Source organism: Engystomops pustulosus, chromosome 7 (assembly GCF_040894005.1).
Source record: "Engystomops pustulosus chromosome 7, aEngPut4.maternal, whole genome shotgun sequence".
NCBI classification, from domain to species: domain Eukaryota; kingdom Metazoa; phylum Chordata; class Amphibia; order Anura; family Leptodactylidae; genus Engystomops; species Engystomops pustulosus.
The window spans coordinates 138,128,550-138,150,463 of record NC_092417.1 but is presented as its reverse complement, the minus strand read 5'-3'; the positions used below and the strand labels follow the sequence as shown (position 1 = coordinate 138,150,463).

Sequence of the window (21,914 nt, the reverse complement as noted above, 5' to 3'; positions counted from 1 at the left end):
TATTTTTCATTACAGGCAGTCCCCGGGTTACATACAAGATAGGGTCTGTAGGTTTGTTCTTAAGTTGAATTTGTATGCAAGTCAGAACTGTATACTTTATCATTGTAATCCCAGACAGAACTTTTTTGGTCTCTGTGACAATTGGATTTTAAAAATGTTGGGTTGTCATAAGAATCAATATTAACACTAAAGCTTCATTACAGAAACATGTGATAACTGTTACAGCTGATCAGTGTGGCCTAGGACTAAAGTACAATAAATTACCAATATCCAGAGGTTCCTTTTGTAACTTGGGGTTGTATGTAAGTCGAGTGTTCTTAAGTAGGGGACCGCCTGTACTGCCATGGCACCTGGATACATCATGACAGTTAATGTATTAACATGCCATGAGCAGAACTTTCGGGAAGATGTTGTGTGTTTCAGCCGGTCTCCCCCTACAGATAACAGTGGTATACTCCCAGTGCCAGACAAAATTCCATAAACTAGACCTGCACAATGACTTGGTCATCAACCATAATGGTGTCAACACCTGGATTTGATTCCCCAGAAGAGGCTAAATATATATTTCATCCTGCTTTTGGGTGGCTTTTTACAATCCCTCCAAGCAGGCATGTAATGGTTGACTAGAAAAGTGGTTCTTGGCCACTAATAATAAATAAAAAAAAAAATCTTACAGACCACTGTCCACCACCTCAAAAGTAAGGTTCCATGGTGTAATGGTTAGCACTCTGGACTCTGAATCCAGCGATCCGAGTTCAAATCTCGGTGGGACCTTTAATTTTTTGCAAATTGTGGCAACATTACAAGCATAAAATAGTATTACAAGCAATAGTATTTTCCCATGGATAACCATACAAAACAAAGTTTAAACAAAAAAAACAAACAAAACCATACATTAAACATATAATTTTACCCTTGAGTTTTTATACAATGGGAGCCTACAATAATGGCATCTTACTGCATGGAATCTTTCTAAAATAAAGAAATTTAAGGGGGAGAAAAGAGGGAATATTTACATATAAAAAGCCAATTAATTTAAAAAAGGGATTTAAAAATAAAGAAAAAGTAGAGCCTCCCCGTCGGGGAATCGAACCCCGGTCTCCCGCGTGACAGGCGGGGATACTCACCACTATACTAACGAGGATTGGCTTAACCCCCTTTATGGTCCCACCTGATTCAGAGACACTATAACAGATGCTACTCGCCTCTAACCACAAAACATACATGTGCATTAAACCTAGAATTTCCTTTAGCTACAACAAATACTGGCCGTTGAGAGCTCCTTCCGCATCCTGCAGATAAGGAGACTAACGAATAACTCTTTCTATAATCAGACTTTTTTTTAAACAGTTTTCTCCTGTCTTCCCTTTAAGCGCAGCTTTTTTCTTGCATCCATATATGATATGCGAATGAGCCATGAAGAGCTTAGATAGCAGTCTCACGCGGGCTAAAAAGTTCCTGCTCTTCTGCAGTAATCCCGCCTGGACCACTCCCTTTAAAGCAAGTCCTTTGGCCAGTGTTGCTCTGTGAATCACAGACTGCACGTTGACCGGATTTCACGGACCAACCACATTACAGACACTGTGGACACGGTTACACAAGGAAGATCTATGCGTTACCTGGCGCTTCAGTGGCAACTGCTTATACGTGTTCACAAAAGCCTCCATCTCCTGTTGCTCCAACATAAGAAAGCTGTAAAAGGGCAATGAGATACATAGTGAATAGCAATGAAATATATGGTTCATTGTGTGATAACCAATCAGGACTGGATTGTACATACCGAAGCGATCTGACAGACAGAGGAATTTCTGCTTTATCCCTGGAAGAAGGAACAGACAATACTATCAATGGCCGCCTCTATTTTCAATATATATGAGAACAAACAATCCTACTCCCTGATGCCCCGTGGCTTTCACAGCCCTTTGTATGAGCCAACTGCCCAGGGATCAAAGCTCAGAGCAGATCCTATTCACTCCACTCGGATCACCCGCTGATTTTAGACATCAGCGGGTGCAGGTCTGGAGTTTGCAGCCACGTCTGTGGACATAGAACCACTGCTAGAGAAACGGTGTGTAAATCCAAATATATGACCTTTTTTAAATAATCACAAAAAAGCAAAGTTGCCCCATTCCCAGCATGGCATATGTGCTTGTGTTTTTTACATACACACAGATAGACAGATTGATTGACATACAGATGGACAAGAATACAGATACCAAGCTCCAGGCTTCTCTGCAGTCTCATCAACCTTGGACTTTGTATATAAGATGGCGGCTGATGACTGGTTCAAGCAGCATTTTTATTTATTTAATTATTTTTATTCCATTCCTTTATAAATTATGGCTGGACCATTAAACAAGCTCTTATACCTCTTGTGTCACCCCCTCATGCTCATAGACGGTAAGCTCTTACGAGCAGGGCCCTGACTCTTATTGTTCCATATGACTGTCTGTTCCCCATAACCTGTAAAGCGCTGTGGAATTTGATGGCGCTATACGAGATTATTATTAATATTATTGCAATTATTGAGTGCGACACAGGTGAAAAATTACTAGTAATATATCTGCCCATAAGTTTCCATGTGCTTAGCTATTTGTTACATTATATAAACTCCTTTTTACAGAAAAAGAAAAAAATAAAGAAAAAAATTTACATATTGTTAACTTCTGAACCAAGACAAGCAGCTGGCATGGACGCTAACATAGTTGATAAGCTATTGATGCTTCATCTTGATTGCAAAAATAAAAAAGGATTAATAAAAGTGTTATGCCATAGAACAGTGGTGGCGAACCAATGGCACGGGTGCCAGAGGCGGCACTCAGAGCCCTTTTTGTGGGCACCCGGGCCATCGCACTATGACACCAGAAAGGACTTAAAGAATCTTCCTGCAGTCCCAAGCAACTTAAAAGATGGTGCTTTCAGTCATATATTTAAGTGATACTTCTTCGCTACTTGGGACTGTAGGAAGAGGGAGAATGAGTAGACAGGGCTGAATTATCTTTGGAGGACCTTCTGCTGGCCCCACGATTCTCTGGGTGCAGAGGGACACTGGAAAGGAGCTAAAATGATGCAAATGTTCTATCTTGTCCTCAGGAGGCCAATAAGATTGAACATTGTTGAAGAGCAGGGAGCAATAAGTTACTGCTTTAATTTTTGGTTGGCACCTCGCAATAAATAAGGGGAGTTTGCGTTGCAGTTTGGGCACTCGGCTGCTAAAAGGTTCACCATCACTGCCATAGAATCTGCATGGGAGTATAAACATGAAGGAGAAGTTTAGATCCTGGCAGATGATAGCTTTTTTCTTCTGGCACAATGTATCTAACTACTTAGGCCTCTTGCACACTAGCGTTGCGTTTCACGTCAGGGTGCAATGCGTGAAAAACTGACGTTTTGGCTGCGTTTTTGTTCCATTTTTCCTTGGAGTAATTTGCGTTTTTGCGTTTTTCACGCGCGTGTTGTTAGCGTTGTTTTTGCGTTTTCGGCGCATTTTTGACGCGCGTTTCAATGGGAGACTCGAGCAGTTTTCAAAGGGACCATGGTTTGGGATTAAAATGTGTTATTTAATTGAAAAATAATGTCTTCTGATAATTTGCAAACATCTGCGATCTATTCTTCACTGTTCCGCGCATATATTATCTCCCGACAATTTAGCAGATGTGAAGAACAGTGAAGAATAGAATAAAATCATTGTACACAGTGAACACAGTGACCACAGGATCATTTAAGATAAAAACACAGTGCAGAACACAGTGCAGAATAGATTACAGATGTTCGGCACATCTGCTTACTTGTCGGGAGATACGCGCGGAACGCCGCGAACAAAATAGCATGTGAAGAACAATATATATGTGTGTGAAGAACACATTGCAGATGTTTAAATACATCTGCAATGTGTTCTTCACACATATATATTGTTCTTCACATGCTATTTTGTTCGCGCCGTTCCGCGCGTATCTCCCGACAAGTAAGCAGATGTGCCGAACATCTGTAATCTATTCTGCACTGTGTTCTGCACTGTGTTTTTATCTTAAATGATCCTGTGGTCACTGTGTTCACTGTGTTCACTGTTTTTATTCTATTCTTCACTGTTCTTCACTGTGTTTTATTAATTAAATGATCGTTCGCGAGCAGGGGAAATAATGTTATTCTGGTCACCTAGCAACCCTTACGTTTAAAACGCATTGCACTCGCATTGCACTTGCAATGATTGCGAGTGCAATGCGTTCTTGATGCATCTCCATAGACTTGAATGGGGCGTGAAAAACGCGCGTGACTCGCAAAAATAGAGCATGCTGCGATTTTGACGCGCGTGCAAACGAACGCAAGCACGCGCGTTCAAAACCACGCTAATGGAGAAAGACCCATTGAATACAATGGGACAGAGTGCAATGCGAGTTCTGAGCGTCAAATGCACGCGCAGAACTCGCGCGTGAAAAACGCCAGTGGAGAAGGGGCCTTAGGCCCCTTCCACACTTGCGTTGCAGATCACGTCAGAGTCTGATCAGGGTGCGATCAGGGTTTGGTCAGTGAAAAACGCGCATTTTGCATCAGAGTGCAATCAGTTTTCAGTCAGAGTTTGTTCAGTGTCTCAGTTTTTCAGGACTGAGCTCTATCTTTTCTATGGCAATTGATGCGTGAAAAACACATTGCACTTGCAAGTGTCTCAGAGTGCAATGCGTTTTTGATGCGTCTCCATAGACTTGTATGGTGCGTTTTTCACGCACGTGACTTGCAAAAGTAGAGCATGTCGAGATTTAAACGCGCGTTAAAAAAACTGCGCGTGTGTGCGTGAAAAAAAATGCAAGTCTGAAAAGACCCATTGATTACAATGGGTCAGAGTGCAATGCAAGTTCTGCACGTCAAAAGCACGCGCAGAAAACGAGCGTGAAAAACGCAAGTGTGAAAGGGGCCTTAGATCATTATTATAATTATGAAAAACAAGTTAAAAACAACATTCCAACATAAAACACCAAAAGAGGGCCCCTATCTAGAATGTGAACCACCCTCCAAACTCCAGGACTGACAGAAACCAAAAAACAAGAGAGCTTCTAGTTGTGGCAAACAAATACACTTTATTCAAAAATGTCTCATACAGAATAGAATAAAACGAAACGCGCGTCGGGGTATTCCTGCTGGCTCTCCCCCTGCCTGCCTCCGTGCCGTCTACATTATGCCTCTGGGTAAGTGTGGCCGCTCTTTTGACTTTGCTCTCTGACTTGAGGCATAGGCACCGGATGGTACCTCCGGTTGTATGCACAGCTATTACGACGTATAGGTCCACTGCCCTATATTATAGTCCTACTTTTTGGACATTATAGACTTTTTTTTTGATACATCTTCTGGCACAACTTTTTGGGGGCATATACAGGGTGAGGGGAGCCATAGGTTCTCTGTGTCTGTCCCATTTCCATCTGGGACACTGTCTTGTTCCCCCTTATTTTTGACTTTCAGGAATCCCTCCTGAAAGCAATTTATTAATCGTTTTATTCTATTCTGTATGAGACATTTTTGAATAAAGTGTATTTGTGTGCCACAACTAGAAGCTCTCTTAAAAACAACATTCCATCCTACCTGATACCATCCAACATCTCCTTCAGCGTCAAGGGGTCAATTTTATCCTGTGAAAAAAATATACAGGTTAAAAATGTGCTTCTATACACTGCACCCATACAGGGGCGTAACGAGGCAGGGCCCCATAGCAGATTTCTGAATGGGGACCCCTTCCCCTTAGAAAAAAAAATAGATTTTTGTACACATGTAATTTACAAATCACACACACATTTATATACAAACACATATACACACTCATACAGTTATACAATCTTAAACACATACACACATTTATACACTGTCATGCACAGACACATACACTTATACATACTGTCAGGGGTGTAACTAGCAGCCGCTATGGGGCCCACAGTGTCATGGGGCCCCATCATCTGACCTGACACAACACAGAATGGAGGATGTGCACCAATATATCTATATTGTACTGCACATGTCCAGCATAATATGTAAATAACATATACTGTGATGTGTATATGGTGTCTGTATACACTGTATATGAGTATGTTACATATGGCACTGTATGTATGTGTGTATGTGCTGTGTGTGCAAATAAGTGTATTTATATGTGATTGTAACTCGCATGTGTGAGTATACTAATATGTATATTTTGGGAAGGGGGGCCCCATGCATTAGCCTGCTAGGGGGCACTGTCTCTCCTAGTTACGCCACTGCATACTGCCATAAGTTACTAAGAATAAACTTGCATATTTTGTGCAGATTTGCATGCAGTGCAGTGTCATCAGGTCCCCCCCTTCCTTCCCTCGGTCATACCTCTTTAGCTTGGTCCCACACTTCCTTCTCCAGGGGGTTAATCTCAAGTGCTGGTAAAGTGAATTTAAAATAAGGTCTCAAATTTTTGTAGACATATATGAACGGTCCCGAGGCCACTGCCACCGCAGGCGTCCGTGGTTCATTCTGATCCATTAAGAAGGCTGCAACACCAGTAGGCATGTCAAGCAACGCATTCTCAGACATGAGACTTGTGCCCTTATAGACTTTCAACTTCATGTTAAAAGGCCCACTTCCAATATCACCAGCCACCATCTGTGTGTCAAAAAAACCACAAAAGAGGTGTTAAAAAATTTCCAAAGCTATTTAACAGATAAAGGCATACAAGATAGGTTCCATAGGTTTGTTCTTAAGTAGAATTTGTATGTAAGTCGAAACTGTATATTTTACAATTGTAGTTCCAGACTAAAAAAAAATAAATTTGCCCCAGTGACAATTGCATTTTCAAAATTTTTTGCTGTAATTGGACCAAGGATTATGAATAAAGCTTCATTACAGACACCTTACAGGTGATCATTGCAGTCTGGGACTATAGTAAAGCATTCAGAGAGCTTCTCCAGAGATCACAGTGGGCAGAGGGGTCCGTCTTTAACTAGGGGGTGTCTGTAAGTTGGGTGTCCTTAAGTAGGGGACCGTCTGTATGTAGAATATTTTATCCTAAAACTTACCTTAAAATCACCGTCCCCATGTAAATCGGCAAGAGCTGGGAGAAGAAAAATTTTATTTTTAATATAAAAAATGAATGGTTCATGACAGCCCATTATTACTAGAAAAAAGGAACCTTATCCCAGGCAAGAAAAAATTAAAGGGGTTTTCTAGCTTTTGAAAACTTTGACCAAGAACAGACTTAGTTGTTTCCTACAGTTTGTAACTACATAATCGGGTCTCATGATAAAGTCACCTGGTGAGTGTCTAGTGCTCTTACATAGAGGTTGTTCTACTGAATTTATATAGGCATTTTGTATGGTTTTGTTTTGGCTTTTATGTGGTATACAGTAGAAATGAAAAACATTTTGTAAAATAGCCTGTGTCTCCTTCAAGAGATTTAATCTCTGTAATGACAGACGACTATCCTAATCTGTTTCTAATCTCATCTACTTAATCCACATGGAGTGAAGCAGTTATATATAAAAGGCCAAGAAATGTACATACCACATTTGATTTACAACATGTGTATGAATACGATACACATTTCATGTTAAATTATTGAATTAAAAGTTTTTTTTAATTCTGTAAAGATACCGAAATGTCAAAAGGAAAAAAAATCAGGTATAATAACTCCTCATACGGGGAAGTTGAATCATCGAACCTGCTGACCAGGGATCACCTGACCTGCAGCTTGCAGCAGCCAACAGGAAACTTTATAAGCATAAGAAGAAAATGTGGTGTGAATGTGGCCTTATACTGACTACATATCTTATGCCTCGGATTATACCGCTATCCTATTGAACTACAATGGTTGTTGGCAAGTCATAAAATATGTGTTACTAATACTTGAAGTAAGCACCTCCACTTAAACGAGCTATACCTACCGATACAGGAAGAGAAAGTATTGAGACCAGCAACAGGATCATAATGAGCATCCAACCATTTGGAGGACTCACTAAAAACAAACAAAAAAATAATAATGAAAAACTGTATAAAACGCAGAATAATCGTAGCACCTAGCACCATAGCACATGTTATGGGATATTTCTACACCAGTCAGAACCTGGCATAGAAATATATGCTGCACTGCCATCCCACCAGATACATCAGGAGGACAAAGGCGAGTTGATCTGTCTGATGCATCAAACAGCAGCGTTGATGGGCACCCGAGCACCAACGTATGAGCACATGAGCGCCAGCACGCGAGCGGCAGCGTATGATCGCCAGCACACGAGCGGCAGCGTATGATCGCCAGCACACGAGCGGCAGCGTATGATCGCCAGCACACGAGCGGCAGCGTATGATCGCCAGCACACGAGCGGCAGCGTATGATCGCCAGCACACGAGCGGCAGCGTATGAACACAAGCACACGAGCGGCAGCGTATGAACACAAGCACACGAGCGGCAGCGTATGAACGCCAGCACACGAGCGGCAGCGTATGAACGCCAGCACACGAGCGGCAGCGTATGATCGCCAGCACACGAGCGGCAGCGTATGATAGCCAGCACACGAGCGGCAGCGTATGATAGCCAGCACACGAGCGGCAGCGTATGATAGCCAGCACACGAGCGGCAGCGTATGATAGCCAGCACACGAGCGGCAGCGTATGATAGCCAGCACATGATCGCCAGCAGGCGAGCGCCAGTGTATGATCACCAGCACATGAGCGCCAGCGTATGATCGCCAGCACACGAGCGGCAGCGTATGATCGCCAGCACACGAGCGGCAGCGTATGATCGCCAGCACACGAGCGGCAGCGTATGATCACCAGCACACGAGCGCCAGCGTATGATCACCAGCACATGAGCTCCAGCGTATGATCGCCAGCACATGAGCGCCAGCATATGATCGCCAGCACACGAGCGCCAGCATATGATACACCACCCCTATTGTTTTTGTCTGTGTGTTATTTTTTTTTAATGATAAAATGGAGACACAGTCATTTTAACATTTTAGACCGTTTCTGTAGCCTGGCAACAGGGATGCAAAAAAAACGGACCATGTTATTGTTTGTGGCCCGACAATGGCAGACGTTCATTTACAGGTAGGATGAGAGTTAACTTCAGGCAGCAGATTGTTTATAAAATAATTCTTTGTTCCCGATAATTTTTTGGCTCAATTTTTGAAACTCTTTTTAACCTTCATGAATGTGGAGTTCATTTAGACCCTTTTAAGCGTGCGCCAATTAATTAAGCACCAAAAACTAACATCCCAGGCAAAATTACTAAGCAATTTGTGCTCTACAATTCACGTGAATTCACGCCCCTCACTAAGGTCACCTCACTCTCCCAGCATGAGAGAGGGAGGTGGTGGGGGAGTGCATAATTAAGATGAAAAGAAGCATAGGGGAGTATTTGTAGGTGTAGTATTTCCCCAACCACTAGACACGCTGTGAGCAGATCAAGCACAGCAGGTAAATATATATGTACCTGAAGGCTATCCTAATGCCAAAGTACAAAATCCATTTCACACCGTGCACAATGAGGAAAACTAAAGCGAAAAGACCAAAACAACAAAAAAAGATGTGTCAGAAGTGGGATTTGAACCCACGCCTCCATTCGGAGACCAGAACACCCAATGCTCTTGGGAAGATACTATCTTGAGTCTGGCGCCTTAGACCGCTCGGCCATCCTGACAACTGCTTCTACAGGGGGAAGGTTCTCTAGTTTTTTTGGTGAGGTAAAAGCGGCTGTGCTATTATTGTATCTTTTTATGCCTTAAAATGAATCTCTCAGAAGTTTTGGCGATACACAGCTTCACAAAGTGTTAGCTAACAGTCCAAGTCTGCCAGAACATGTGAATGCAGCCTTAGGTACTTTGGGGGCGTCTTATGCCCCATATTGGTGCCACACTTGTGCTCCTTTTCCGACACTAACACTTTTTTGTTTTTGTTGCTCAATTTTGGGCACAGCTTACGGATCCTGACACTTTTCCTGCACATCTCAGTTTTTTTGAAGCTCTATTTCTACGTAATGAATGTGGATCCTTTTAAGCCATGCGCCAATTCATTAAGCGCCAAAAGCTAACATCTCAGGCACTGATATGCCAGGATTACATAGAAAACAAACTTCTAATTAGCTGCACAGAGCGTGGGATGAGATGTCCGGTGCTCCAGGCTGCTAATTGTGCACCTCCCTCTCTCATGGTGGGCGCACAGGATAGCGCAGGGATGTCACGCTACAGAATATAACGGCTCTATATAGGGGAAGATTACAAATCACCCGATCTTACGATGTGGTGATCATGTAACTGCTGGCAGAGGATGCGCAGGTGCTAGCACTGACTGTATAGTGATCCCAATGTTATGTGCTCCAGAGTGATGAAGGGATTAACCATCCTGTGTCCATCATGTTACACGGGACGCTCACCCCTCTCGGCTGCAGTCTGCTGAGGAGGACATGGCGTGTCCCGCTCACAGCTCTCTGGTCATAGCGGGTTGTTCACACACGTCCGACTCTTCTCCGTTACGTGTCCGGTAACGTCCGTGCTCCTCTCCCGGATCTCCCTATAGGCCGCTTTACTGTTGTCACGGCAACCGGTGCGTAAGCTCTAACCGCCTATCGGAAAGCTCTGATTGGATGAGCCGATCATTGAAGCCGCCTCTTCAGTTTTTTTTTTTTGTAACGATCTTTATTGACATGTGCGTGTAAAAAAACAACAGGTATTAGTTGCCTTTGCCTCGTCTCTGCTGCCCCCTAGGGATGTATCCTATATAACAAATGAGCAATTTGAAACTTTTCAGCCTAAATGCACACGACCACGGTGAGCTCCAGGGCCTCAGAGAATGAGGTAATGTTTTATCAAAATGAGAAAAATCGCACCTCAATTTTTAAGAAATTTGAAAAATGAAAGAACACATAATAAACCATTTCATCATAAAACAGGCATTCCGGGAATGTTAGCTAATGTCAAGGTTTTTTTTGCTGGTCTGATGACCTAGAAAGCAGAATATTTCAAACTTTGAATATAAAGCTTTTTTTTTTTAGAATTTTGCTAAATTTTTATTTTTTTCTGAACGAAACACGAAATTTACCACTTAAATTTTTCAACCAGCAGGAAGTACAGTGTGTCACTAGAAAACAGTGAGCACATGAAGCACAGCTGGTAAATATATATGTACCTGAAGGCTATCCTAATGCCAAAGTACATACAGCGTTCCACACCGTGCACAATGAGGGAAACTAAAGCAAAAAGACTAGAAACGCTGTGAGCAGATCAAGCACAGCAGGTAAATATATATGTACCTGAAGGCTATCCTAATGCCAAAGCACAAAATCCATTTCATACCGTGCACTATGAGGAAAACGATAAGCAATAAAACCAACACCTGCATAAGAAAAAAAGATGTGTCAGAAGTGGGATTTGAACCCACGCCTCCATTCGGAGACCAGAACACCCAATGCTCTTGGGAAGATTCTATCTTGAGTCTGGCGCCTTAGACCGCTCGGCCATCCTGACAACTGCTTCTGTGGGTGGGAGGTTCCCTAATTTTTTGGGGCGGTAAGAGCGGCTGTGCTATTATTAGTGTCTTTTATGCCGTAAAATGAATCTCTCTGCAGTTTTGGCCATACACAGCTTCACAAAGTGTTAGCTAACAGTCCAAGTCTGCAAGAACATGTGAACGCAGCCTTAGGAACACTGCGGGCATCTTATGCCCCATATTGGTGCCACACTTCTGCTCCTTTTCCGTCACTCACACTTTTTTTTTGGCCCCTCAATTTGGGCGCAGTTTGGGAATCCTGAAACTTTTCCTGCGCTTCTCTGTTCCTCAATTTTTTTAAACTTTAAGTAACCTTCATGAATGTGGAGTTCATTTAGAGCCTTTTTAGCGTGCGCCAATTAATTAAGTGCCAAAAACTAACATCCCAGGCAAAATTACTGAGCAATTTGTGCGGCACAATTCACGTTCAACGGCATGAGAGAGGGAGGTTGTGAGGGCGTGCATAATTAGCAGCCTGGAACGCCGGACATCTTGTCCCCGCACTTTGTGCTGCCAAATTGTAAGTTTGGTTACTAAGTGATCCCGGCATGTGAAGCTTAGGGCTGGCATTGCTGGGATTAAGACGAAAGGCAGCAGAGGTGAGTATTTGTAGGTATAGTATTTCCCCAACCACTAGAAACGCTGTGAGCAGATCAAGCACAGCAGGTAAATATATATGTACTATGTTATAGGCTGTACTATACTTGTACTATGTACATAACATGTACTATGTTATATGTACTGTATTATAGGCTATTCTATTGCCAAAGTATATTTACCACTCCATACCGTGCACTTTGAGGAAAACTAAAGCGAAAAGACCAACACCTGCATAAGAAAAAAGATGTGTCAGAAGTGGGATTTGAACCCACGCCTCCATTCGGAGACCAGAACACCCAATGCTCTTGGGAAGATACTATCTTGAGTCTGGCGCCTTAGACCGCTCGGCCATCCTGACAACTGCTTCTGTAAGTGGGAGGTTCACTGGATTTTTGTGAGGTAAGAGCGGCTGTGCTATTATTGGTATCTTTTTATGCCTTAGATGAGTATTCCCACTAATAGAAATTATTGTTTGTATGATGAATAATAATAAAATGTTCCAACATACTTTCTGTATTAATTCCTCATAGTTTTTTAGTCCCTCCACTACGTGCTACCAATTAGAAGTTTGGTTACTAGGTGATCCCGGCGTGTCAAGCTTAGCGATGGACAGCGCTGGAATTAAAATGAAAAGAAGCGAGTGGAGTATTTGTAGGTTTTTTATGTTTTGTACGTGGTTGATTTTCCTCAAGGTCCCAGCAAGTTCTCTCTCACTGAAGGACCTTCAGAACCAGGGGAATAGGGGTTTATTGCACCCCAAAATGAATGGGGTGGTGGTTAGAGCTTGGAAACCTCAATCTTGTCATAGGGGAGAGCAATAAACCATTGTTGCAAATGGCCAATATAAAATTATTGTAGAGTAAAATGATTTCTCTTACTGATCAAAAAAGGACAATAGGAATGATGCACAGTAGGTAAATATATATGTACCTGAAGGCTATCCTAATGCCAAAGTATATATAGCGTTCCACACCGTGTACAATGGGGGAAACTAAAGCAAAAAGACCAACACCTGCATAACAAAAGATGTGTCAGAAGTGGGATTTGAACCCACGCCTCCATTCGGAGACCAGAACACCCAATGCTCTTGGGAAGATACTATCTTGAGTCTGGCGCCTAAGACCGCTCGGCCATCCTGACAACTGTGTGAAAGCAGGTTTACGAGCACTGTCGGCATCTTATGCCCCATATTGGTGCCACACTTCTGCTCCTTTTCCGACACTTCCTCACACTTTTTTTTGGCCCCTCAATTTGGGCGCAGTTGGGAATCCTGACACTTTTCCTGCGCTTCTCTGTTCCTCACTTTTTTTTTTGCTCAATTTTTGAAACTGTATTTAACCTTTATGAGTGTGGAGTTCATTTAGACCCTTTTAAGCCGTGCGCCATTTAATTAAGTGCCAAAAACTAACATCCCGGGCAAAATTACTGAGCAATTTTTGCGCCACAATTCACGTAAATTCACGCCCCTCACTAACGTCACCTCCATCTCCCAGCATGAGAGAGGGAGGTGGTGGGGGAGTGCATAATTAGCAGCCTGGAGTGCCGGACATCTTGTTCCTGCACTTCGTGCTGCCAATTGTAAGTTTGGTTACTAGGTGATACCGGCGTGTCCAGCGCCGGGATTAAGACAAAAAGGAGCAGAGGGGAGTATTTGTAGGTATAGTATTTCCCCAACCACTAGAAACGCTGTGAGCAGATCAAGCAAAGCAGGTAAATACATATGTACCTGAAAGCTATTCTATTGCCAAAGTATATTTACCACTCCATACCGTGCACAATGAGGAAAACTAAAGCGAAAAGACCCAACACCTGCATAAGAAAAAAGATGTGTCAGAAGTGGGATTTGAACCCACGCCTCCATTCGGAGACCAGAACACCCAATGCTCTTGGGAAGATACTATCTTGATTCTGGCGCCTTAGACCGCTCGGCCATCCTGACAACTGACTCTATAAGTGGGAGGTTCTTTGGTTTTTTTGTGAGGTAAGAGCGGCTGTGCTATTATTGGTATCTTTTTATGCCTTAGAGGAGTATTCCCACTAATAGAAATTATTGTTTGTATGATGAATAATAATAAAATGTTCCAACATACTTTCTGTATCAATTCCTCATAGTTTCCTAGATCTCCGCTTTCTATAGAAATCTTCATTGTATCGTGTTGGGATGTCACGCGAGAGGCGTGGATTTATGCCCCTCGGGTGACGTCACTTCCCTCTCCCACCATGAGAAAGGGACGTGGCGGGGGCGTGCATAATCAGCAGTCCGGAGCGCCAGACATATTGTCCCTCCACTACGTGCTGCCAATTATAAGTTTGGTTACTAGGTGATCCCGGCGTGTCAAGCTTAGCGATGGACAGCGCTGGGATTAAGATGAAAAGGAGCAGAGGGGAGTATTTGTAGGTTTTTTATATTTTGTACGTGGTTGATTTTCCTCAAGGTCCCAGCAAGTTCTCTCTCACTGACGGACCTTCAGAACCAAGGGAATAGGGGTTTATTGTACCCCAAAATGAATGGGTGGTGGGTAGAGCTTGGAAATCTCAATCTTGTCATTGGGGAGAGCAATAAACCATTATTGGAAATGGCCAATATAAAATTATTGTAGAGTAAAAAGCTTTCTTTTACTGATCAAAAAGGACAATAGGAATGATGCACAGTAGGTAAATATATATGTACCTGAAGGCTATCCTAATGCCAAAGTATATATAGCATTCCACACCGTGCACAATGAGGGAAACTAAAGCGAAAAGACCAATACCTGCATAACAAAAAGATGTGTCAGAAGTGGGATTTGAACCCACGCCTCCATTCGGAGACCAGAACACCCAATGCTCCTGGGAAGATACTATCTTGAGTCTGGCGCCTTAGACCGCTCGGCCATCCTGACAACTGCTCCTACAGGGGGAAGGTTCTCTGTTTTTTTTTATTTAGAGAACTAAACAAAGGTAATGATACCTTTGTGTATGTTGTTAATAGCAACAGTGCTGTGAAAATGGATTTATTTTTTTTAACCCCTATTTTTTTTCTCATGACACATTGTACTTCAAATTAGTTTAAAAATTTGGATGATATCTTTTGTGTTTTGTTATGAAAAAAAAAACAAAATTTGGAAAAATTATTTATTTTCAAAGTTCTAAATTCTCTACTTTTGATGCAGATAGTCATAGCACCCAAATAATTTCATAACTTACATTTCCCAAATGTCTGCTTTATGTTGGCATGGTTTTTTAAGATTCCACATATTTTACTAGAATGTCATTAGAATGTCACGTGGCACAGAATTTAGGTGCTATTTTTCAATTTTTTGGGAAAATCACCAAAACCCATATTTAGATGGACCTGCTTCACTTCTAATTGACTGTGAGAGGCCTAAATAATAGCGAGACTCATAAATTACCCCATTATGGAAACTACACCCCTCAACGTATGAAATACCACTTTTAAGAAGTTTGTTTACCCTTTAGGTGTTTTATAGGGGTTAAAACAAAATGGAGGTATGGTCTACAAATTGTAATATTTTTTCACAATACACTCATTTTGGGTGGAAAATTAAACATTTGCAATGGATTAAATGAAAAAAAGGCTCCACAAAGTTTGGTGCCCAATTTCTCTCGAGTACACCGATACCCCATATGTGGTGGTAACCTGCTGTATGGGCACACGGATGGGCATAGAAGCGAAGGAGGCGCCATCCAGATCAGATTTGCTATGTCACATTGTACAGGCTATATATTTTTTCCTTTTTTTAATGTGGACCTATAGGGGCTTATTTCTTTTGCCACAAGAGATGCACTTTTCTGGTACGTAATTTGGGGCATCTATAGTTAATTGGCAAGATTTTATGAACTTTTTGTTGGTGGAGGACAAGAAAATCATCAATTTTTAGGAAGATTTTTTTTTGTTTTTTTGGGCTGTTTACCATACCATAAAAATAGTACAGGCAGTCCCGGGTTACGTACAAGATAGGGTCCGGAGGTTTGTTCTTAAGTTGAATTTGTATGTAAATCAAAACTGTATATTTTATAATTGTAGATCCAGACAAAAATTTTTTTTGCCCCAGTGACAACTGGAGTTTAAACATTTTTTGCTGTAATGGGACCAAGGATTATCAATAAAGCTTCATTACAGACACTGTGCAGCTGATCATTGCAGCCTGGAACTAAGGTAAAGTATCCGGAGAGGTCAGAGGGGTCTGTCTGTAACTATGGGTTGTTCGTAAGTCGGTTGTCCTTAAGTAGGGGACCGCCTGTATATTATTTTTATTCTATGGGTCGCCACGATTATGAAAATACCTCATTTATATAGATTTTTCTTTTTTTCCCATTTCTACTGAATAAAAAGTAATTTGTTGAAAATGTTGTTAATTTTAGCATATGCATAACTTTTTTATTTGTCGCCTCACAAATCTGGTTAAGGGCTTATTTTTTGCGAGAAGGGTTGTTTTTTTTAGTGTTCTTATTTTAGAGTGCATAACATTTTTTTAATCACTTTTTAGAGCAATTTTTATACGGTATTAATTAAACATTACCTTTTTTCGGAGCATTTTTTTTTCATGGGGTTCGCTTTGCGGACCTAAAACCGATTCTGTTATATTATGTAGATTGTTACGGATGCAGCGATACCCAATATGTAGGGGTTTTGTGTATTTTATTCAATTTTACTGAATAAAAACTAATTTGGAGAAAATCTTGTTAATTTTAGTATCACCATCTCTTCATCTGCATAACTATGCATATGCATCTGGTTAGGGGCTTCTTTTTTTGTGAGAAGATTGGTTCTTTTCAGTGGGCTTATTTTAATTTTATTTTTAATTTTTTTTAATCACTTTATCGCATTTTTTTAAAGGTAGTAATTAAAAATCATCTTTTTTTGGAATGTTTTTTACGTTTTTTTTCTCCAATGTACTGTGCGGGTCCAGTACCGATTCTGCTTTTATTATACAGATTGTTATGGATGCAGCAATGCAGGTTTTTGTGTTTTTTTATACTTTATTAAGTGTTTTTACGGGAAAGTGACATGTTAGGGGCTTATATTTTTATGTATTTATTTTTATTTATGTGTAGTGTTTTTACATTTTTTTTTACTTTTCCATACTTGAACTTGAACCAGCGATGCTCTGATCACTGGTTCAAGTCCAATACACTGCTCTACAATACTAATTAATTGTAGAACAGTGTAAACTGTCTGAGCATGCAAATGCATGCGCAGACAGTTTACAGTCAGACCCCGAAGGGGCCTGACTGTCAGGAACATCGGGCAGCCCCAGGGCACTCGGCAGAGCGGCACGGGGGATCCGATCCATAGGGGGAACACCCTTATACGCCGCGGTCATGCTTGACTGTGGTGTGTAAGGGTGTTAGCGCGCGGTGTCAGCTGTGATAGACAGCTGACAGCCGCTGCTTCTGGTGCCGGCTCCATTTGTGAGCCGGTGCCAGAAGCAGGACATTATAGCACGTCCCGGTGCGGGAAGAATCTACCTGCAGGGACGTACTATAATGTCCTGGTGTGCCTAGGGGTAAAAGGAGTATTCCAGGAATATGAACGTTTAAAACAAGAACCTATGATGCTATAAATAAATGAATATAACAAAACTCAATGCCAGTTACAGTTAGTTACAAAATGGAGCTTAAATAGTTTGATTTTATGAAACACAAAATGTTATGGCCTCTCTAAACTAGGTGAAGTTATAACCAAGATGGCCGCCACTGGAAACTACACGTCCCTCTGTTACCATAGTAATGATGTGTAACTGCCATCACCACAACACTGGCCATACTGGATGCACTGCAACCAACCGACTACAGCCAAACATAGTGGTCAGTTACTAGGTGATCCCGGCGTGCCAAGCTTAGCACCCGGACAGCGCTGGGATTAAGACGAAAGGGAGCAGAGGTGAGTATTTGTAGGTGTTGTATTTCCCCAACCTCTAGAAACGCTGTGAGCAGATGAAGCACAGTAGGTAAATATATATGTACCTGAAGGCTATCCTAATGCCAAAGTACAAAATCCATTTCATACCGTGCACAATGAGGAAAACTAAAGCGATAAGACCAACACCTGCATAAGAAAAAAGATGTGTCAGAAGTGGGATTTGAACCCACGCCTCCATTCGGAGACCAGAACACCCAATGCTCTTGGGAAGATACTATCTTGAGTCTGGCGCCTTAGACCGCTCGGCCATCCTGACAACTGCTTCTACAGGAGGAAGGTTCCCTGTTTTTTTATTTAGAGAACTGTGCTGTAATGATACCTTTGTGTATGTTAGTAGCAACAGTGCTGTGAAAATAGATTTATTTTTTTAAAAGGGGTATTCCGGGAATATGAGCGTCTAAACAAAAACCCATGATGCTATAAATAAATGAATATAACAAAACTCAATGTCATTAGTTGCAAAATGGAGCTTAAATAGTTTGATTTTATAAATCACAAAATTTTATGGCCTCTCTAAAGAAGGTGAAGTTATATCCAAGATGGCCAACAATGGAAACTACAAGTTCCAAGATCCTTTTTTTCTCAGTAACTCCTGCGTCTTATGCTCTGCCCCCATTGATGATATAACAGACTGTCCTGATCTATTACCATAGGAATGATGTGTAACTGCCATCATGGCACATCACCACAACACCGGTCATACTGGATGCAATGCAACCAACCGACTACAGACAAACTTAGTGGTGATCACATGACTTGCCCAGGCAGCTGCAGGACATGTGATATGGACATGTGACCAGCAGCCATCTTCAGCGTCCTGTGTCTTCTCTGCATGGAGGAAATTAACGGACTGATTAAAGAGCCAGTAGCATTTTAATTCTTCATTACAGTGTCAATAGTAATCAATACAATAGAATGTGCAGAGTAATCATTAGGCATAGTAAGGGGTTCAAATGGAAAAACAATCATATAGCTTTACATCACTGGAGAAAGAAAGTTGCTATCCATAGAAACATATGACAACAGACTCAATTTAGAGAACACATGTTATTATTCCACCTGTGGTAGAGTAGGAAAGGGGTTCCATTGTAAATGTACAGATGGTCAGCCAGGAGAGTCTAACCAGGGAGCCCAGATGTGCTTAAAATTCCTCTCAGCTTTCATTTTTAAATTACCCCTTTGCAAAAATGGATTTATATTCCAGTATTGTAGCTGGAGAGATGTCCTAATTTTCAGTGTTCTTTGATTTCTGCCATTAAACTCCTGCACAGCTCCTTCCCTCTTTTTGCAGCTCTGTATGCTCAAGACTATGGGTCGTTTCCTTTAACCCCTAACGACCAGTTCCTTTTGCATTTTATGTTTCCATTTTTCACTCCCCTCCTTCAAAAATCTATAACTTTTTTTGAGGGCTTGTTTTCTGTGTAACAAATTGCACTTTATAGTGACGGTATTTAATATTCCATGCCGTGTACTGGGAAGCTGGATAAAAATTTCGAATGCAGTGAAATTGGTGAAAAAATGCATTTGTGCCATTTTCTTGTGAGCTTGTATTGTACGGCTTTCACTGTGCAAAATGACATGTCTCCTTTATTCTTTGGGTCAGTATGATCACTGGGATACCACATTTATATAGGTTTTCATATATTTACAAATATTCTTCGTATTGCCAGCTTCTGGGGCTAATAACTTTTTCATACTTCAGTGTACAGAACTGAGTGTGGTGTCATTTTTTGTGAGATGAGATGGCGTTTTCAATGCTACCCTAATGAAGTCACGAGGAACAATGATCTAAGCCAATATGGTGGAACCCATGTGCTGAAGGCAGCTTTGCTGGTAGTGATCAAAGGGTTAACACCCACGGGGATGGTGCTAGTGCCGGTGTTACCGGTGGATGTCTGCTGCAATAGAGCTCAGCCTGTGAACCCACTTCTTGCACCCACAGACAACGGTAAGGGGTTAAAAGAACCCTTGAGTGCGGGGCTATAGTCAACATGCCTACTCCCACAATTCTTTTTTTTTATTGTAATCTTTACAAAATCTTTTCCAAATAAGTTTTAACAGCAATAAGCCATCAATGTACCATCATAATTGCAGACAGGAAGGAGGACAAGTGAGGATTCGTTGTATGGTATACAGTATCACCGGGCCCCTGTCAGCTGTGTTATGGGCTAACCATTCTTTTGCTATATACAGACCCCAATATGAAGGGGTAATAGAAGAGAAAAAAAGAGGGGAACAGAGGGGAAAGGAACATCTATTGCTCGTGACAAGAATTAGGCCATGACCTTGGGAAGACTGACGGGGGTGGACAGCACAAAGGACAGGACAAAGAAGGGAGGGATCAGGAAACTTCATGAGTGCTCCAGTAAGAGTCCCATGGATCGCAAATAAGTTGAAATTTTATATGAGCATATACTTCATACCTGGAAGGAGGAGAAACCTGTCGCTAGTGCTTAGCAATGAGGCATTAAGAGGCCTTGAGAAGGCTTAGCACTAAGGAGAGAGGTGTGCTTTCTAAGGGGATGGGGGAATATAATTTAAAATGTAGGTTTTTGAGGATAGTGGGAAGTTCACCAAGAGTACCCGGGACATAGTTTGTTTTATATGAGTCCAGAAGGGTTTCAATTGAGGGCATTCCCAGAAGAAAAGGAAACCGGATGCATTATGGCCTCCACACCTCCAACAGTTATGGGGAAGAGAGAGATATTTGATTTGCAGATACTGAAAGAGGCACGAAGCTGGGAGGTTGTGCATGGACTATGGTTTGGAAAAAGGCAATGGGGTCCTCAAGACTGCGTCCACCAAACCATAAAGAAGTCATAGCTGACCTAGGAGAAGCCAGAGAAAAATGTGTATTACACGTTCGTTATACCTAGTGAGTGCAATGGGGCCCAAGAGGGTAAGGTGGACCAGGCTGTTATCCTACGAGGTGTGTGGCCTAATAGTATAGAATGAAGTTGGGAAGGGAGAGGCCGCCTTTAGATTTAGGAATGAACGGAATGCACTTGGCAATTCTGTGGTGCTTGCCCAAACGAACTTCAGTATGGAGGCATGTATTGCAAGGTCTTTGAGGGGAACAGGGACAGGGAGGGTTTCAAACTTTTGTCATTTTGACCACAGAACTACGACCAAATAATAAAAGCGGTATGGGCGACCATTAAGAGAGCAGGGAACATAAGTGGGCATAGGCATGGGGAAAATTATGTCGGTACAGGGAGGTAAATGATGAGGTCATACGGATTCCCAAGTACCCAATGGAGCCCTCACACCACTGGTAGGGAAAGGGACACCTGATTCAGAGGGAAGTGTATTGGGAGGGCTTCTGTTTTGGTGGTGTTGACCTTGGCCAAACTCTGCTGTGAACTATTGCTGTATGATTAATGAAAATGCTTTTATTTTTATATGCTTACTTAATATGCTGAAATTAAAAGGACGCTCAACTGTGGATGAAGGTTGGTAACAGTTCTCTCTTCTGCATCGAAGAATGTAAAGTTCTCTGGGCTGATTTACGGATACTACCTATTCCAGGGAAAGAGATGCGTTTTATGTCTGTGATGCACATGTGGTAATTTACTAACCGATGAACTATGGACATTATTTCTTTATCCCTAACTAACCATGCCCAGGTACGGCCCCACTAAAAGTTTCTGTATAATCCTTTGTGAAGCAAATAAAGCATCTCACATCTGCCTAGCCTTGCATGGCATCAGTTCTCCACAGAGATTGAGATCTTATACAATCCTTCTGTCTTGGTGTAATTTCTTTGAGCTCACTCAGTGGATTTTATTAACAATTAGAGAACCTGAGGTTGAGTAAATAGGGGCACATCTTGGCACAGCCAACAGAGAATCTATGGCTTGGAGTGAAGTATGTGGGTGGGTCTAGAGGAGGACATCGTCCG

General features: G+C 41.9%; 1 protein-coding gene and 7 non-coding genes across 8 annotated transcripts in view; 1 reads left to right on the top strand and 7 right to left on the bottom strand.

Moving 5' to 3' along the window:
* BBS1 (Bardet-Biedl syndrome 1) overlaps window positions 1-10,563 on the bottom strand; it is a 29,023-nt gene extending 18,460 nt beyond the window's left edge. Inside the window, exons 1-7 of the mRNA XM_072117938.1 lie at window positions 10,376-10,563; window positions 7,890-7,960; window positions 7,026-7,060; window positions 6,340-6,612; window positions 5,572-5,618; window positions 1,781-1,819; window positions 1,620-1,692 (exon numbers count right to left, since the gene is read on the bottom strand). Of these exons, the coding sequence (XP_071974039.1) occupies window positions 1,620-1,692; window positions 1,781-1,819; window positions 5,572-5,618; window positions 6,340-6,612; window positions 7,026-7,060; window positions 7,890-7,960; window positions 10,376-10,407 (570 nt within the window). The 5' untranslated portion in view covers window positions 10,408-10,563. The remainder of the gene's footprint in view (window positions 1-1,619; window positions 1,693-1,780; window positions 1,820-5,571; window positions 5,619-6,339; window positions 6,613-7,025; window positions 7,061-7,889; window positions 7,961-10,375) is intronic.
* TRNAQ-CUG (transfer RNA glutamine (anticodon CUG)) lies at window positions 703-774 on the top strand. Its single transcript has one exon. It is a non-coding gene; the product is annotated as a tRNA-Gln (tRNA).
* Window positions 9,533-9,643, bottom strand: TRNAL-CAA (transfer RNA leucine (anticodon CAA)). The gene is made up of 2 exons: window positions 9,606-9,643; window positions 9,533-9,578 (listed from the first exon to the last, which is right to left on the bottom strand). It is a non-coding gene; the product is annotated as a tRNA-Leu (tRNA).
* Window positions 10,564-11,354: 791 nt separating the features above from the next.
* Window positions 11,355-11,465, bottom strand: TRNAL-CAA (transfer RNA leucine (anticodon CAA)). Its single transcript has 2 exons — window positions 11,428-11,465; window positions 11,355-11,400 (listed from the first exon to the last, which is right to left on the bottom strand). It is a non-coding gene; the product is annotated as a tRNA-Leu (tRNA).
* An 869-nt stretch (window positions 11,466-12,334) lies between these two features.
* TRNAL-CAA (transfer RNA leucine (anticodon CAA)) lies at window positions 12,335-12,445 on the bottom strand. The gene is made up of 2 exons: window positions 12,408-12,445; window positions 12,335-12,380 (listed from the first exon to the last, which is right to left on the bottom strand). It is a non-coding gene; the product is annotated as a tRNA-Leu (tRNA).
* Window positions 12,446-13,116: 671 nt separating this feature from the next.
* On the bottom strand, window positions 13,117-13,227 carry TRNAL-CAA (transfer RNA leucine (anticodon CAA)). The gene is made up of 2 exons: window positions 13,190-13,227; window positions 13,117-13,162 (listed from the first exon to the last, which is right to left on the bottom strand). It is a non-coding gene; the product is annotated as a tRNA-Leu (tRNA).
* A 1,631-nt stretch (window positions 13,228-14,858) lies between these two features.
* On the bottom strand, window positions 14,859-14,969 carry TRNAL-CAA (transfer RNA leucine (anticodon CAA)). Its single transcript has 2 exons — window positions 14,932-14,969; window positions 14,859-14,904 (listed from the first exon to the last, which is right to left on the bottom strand). It is a non-coding gene; the product is annotated as a tRNA-Leu (tRNA).
* A 3,189-nt stretch (window positions 14,970-18,158) lies between these two features.
* TRNAL-CAA (transfer RNA leucine (anticodon CAA)) lies at window positions 18,159-18,269 on the bottom strand. The gene is made up of 2 exons: window positions 18,232-18,269; window positions 18,159-18,204 (listed from the first exon to the last, which is right to left on the bottom strand). It is a non-coding gene; the product is annotated as a tRNA-Leu (tRNA).
* Window positions 18,270-21,914: the final 3,645 nt, after the last annotated feature.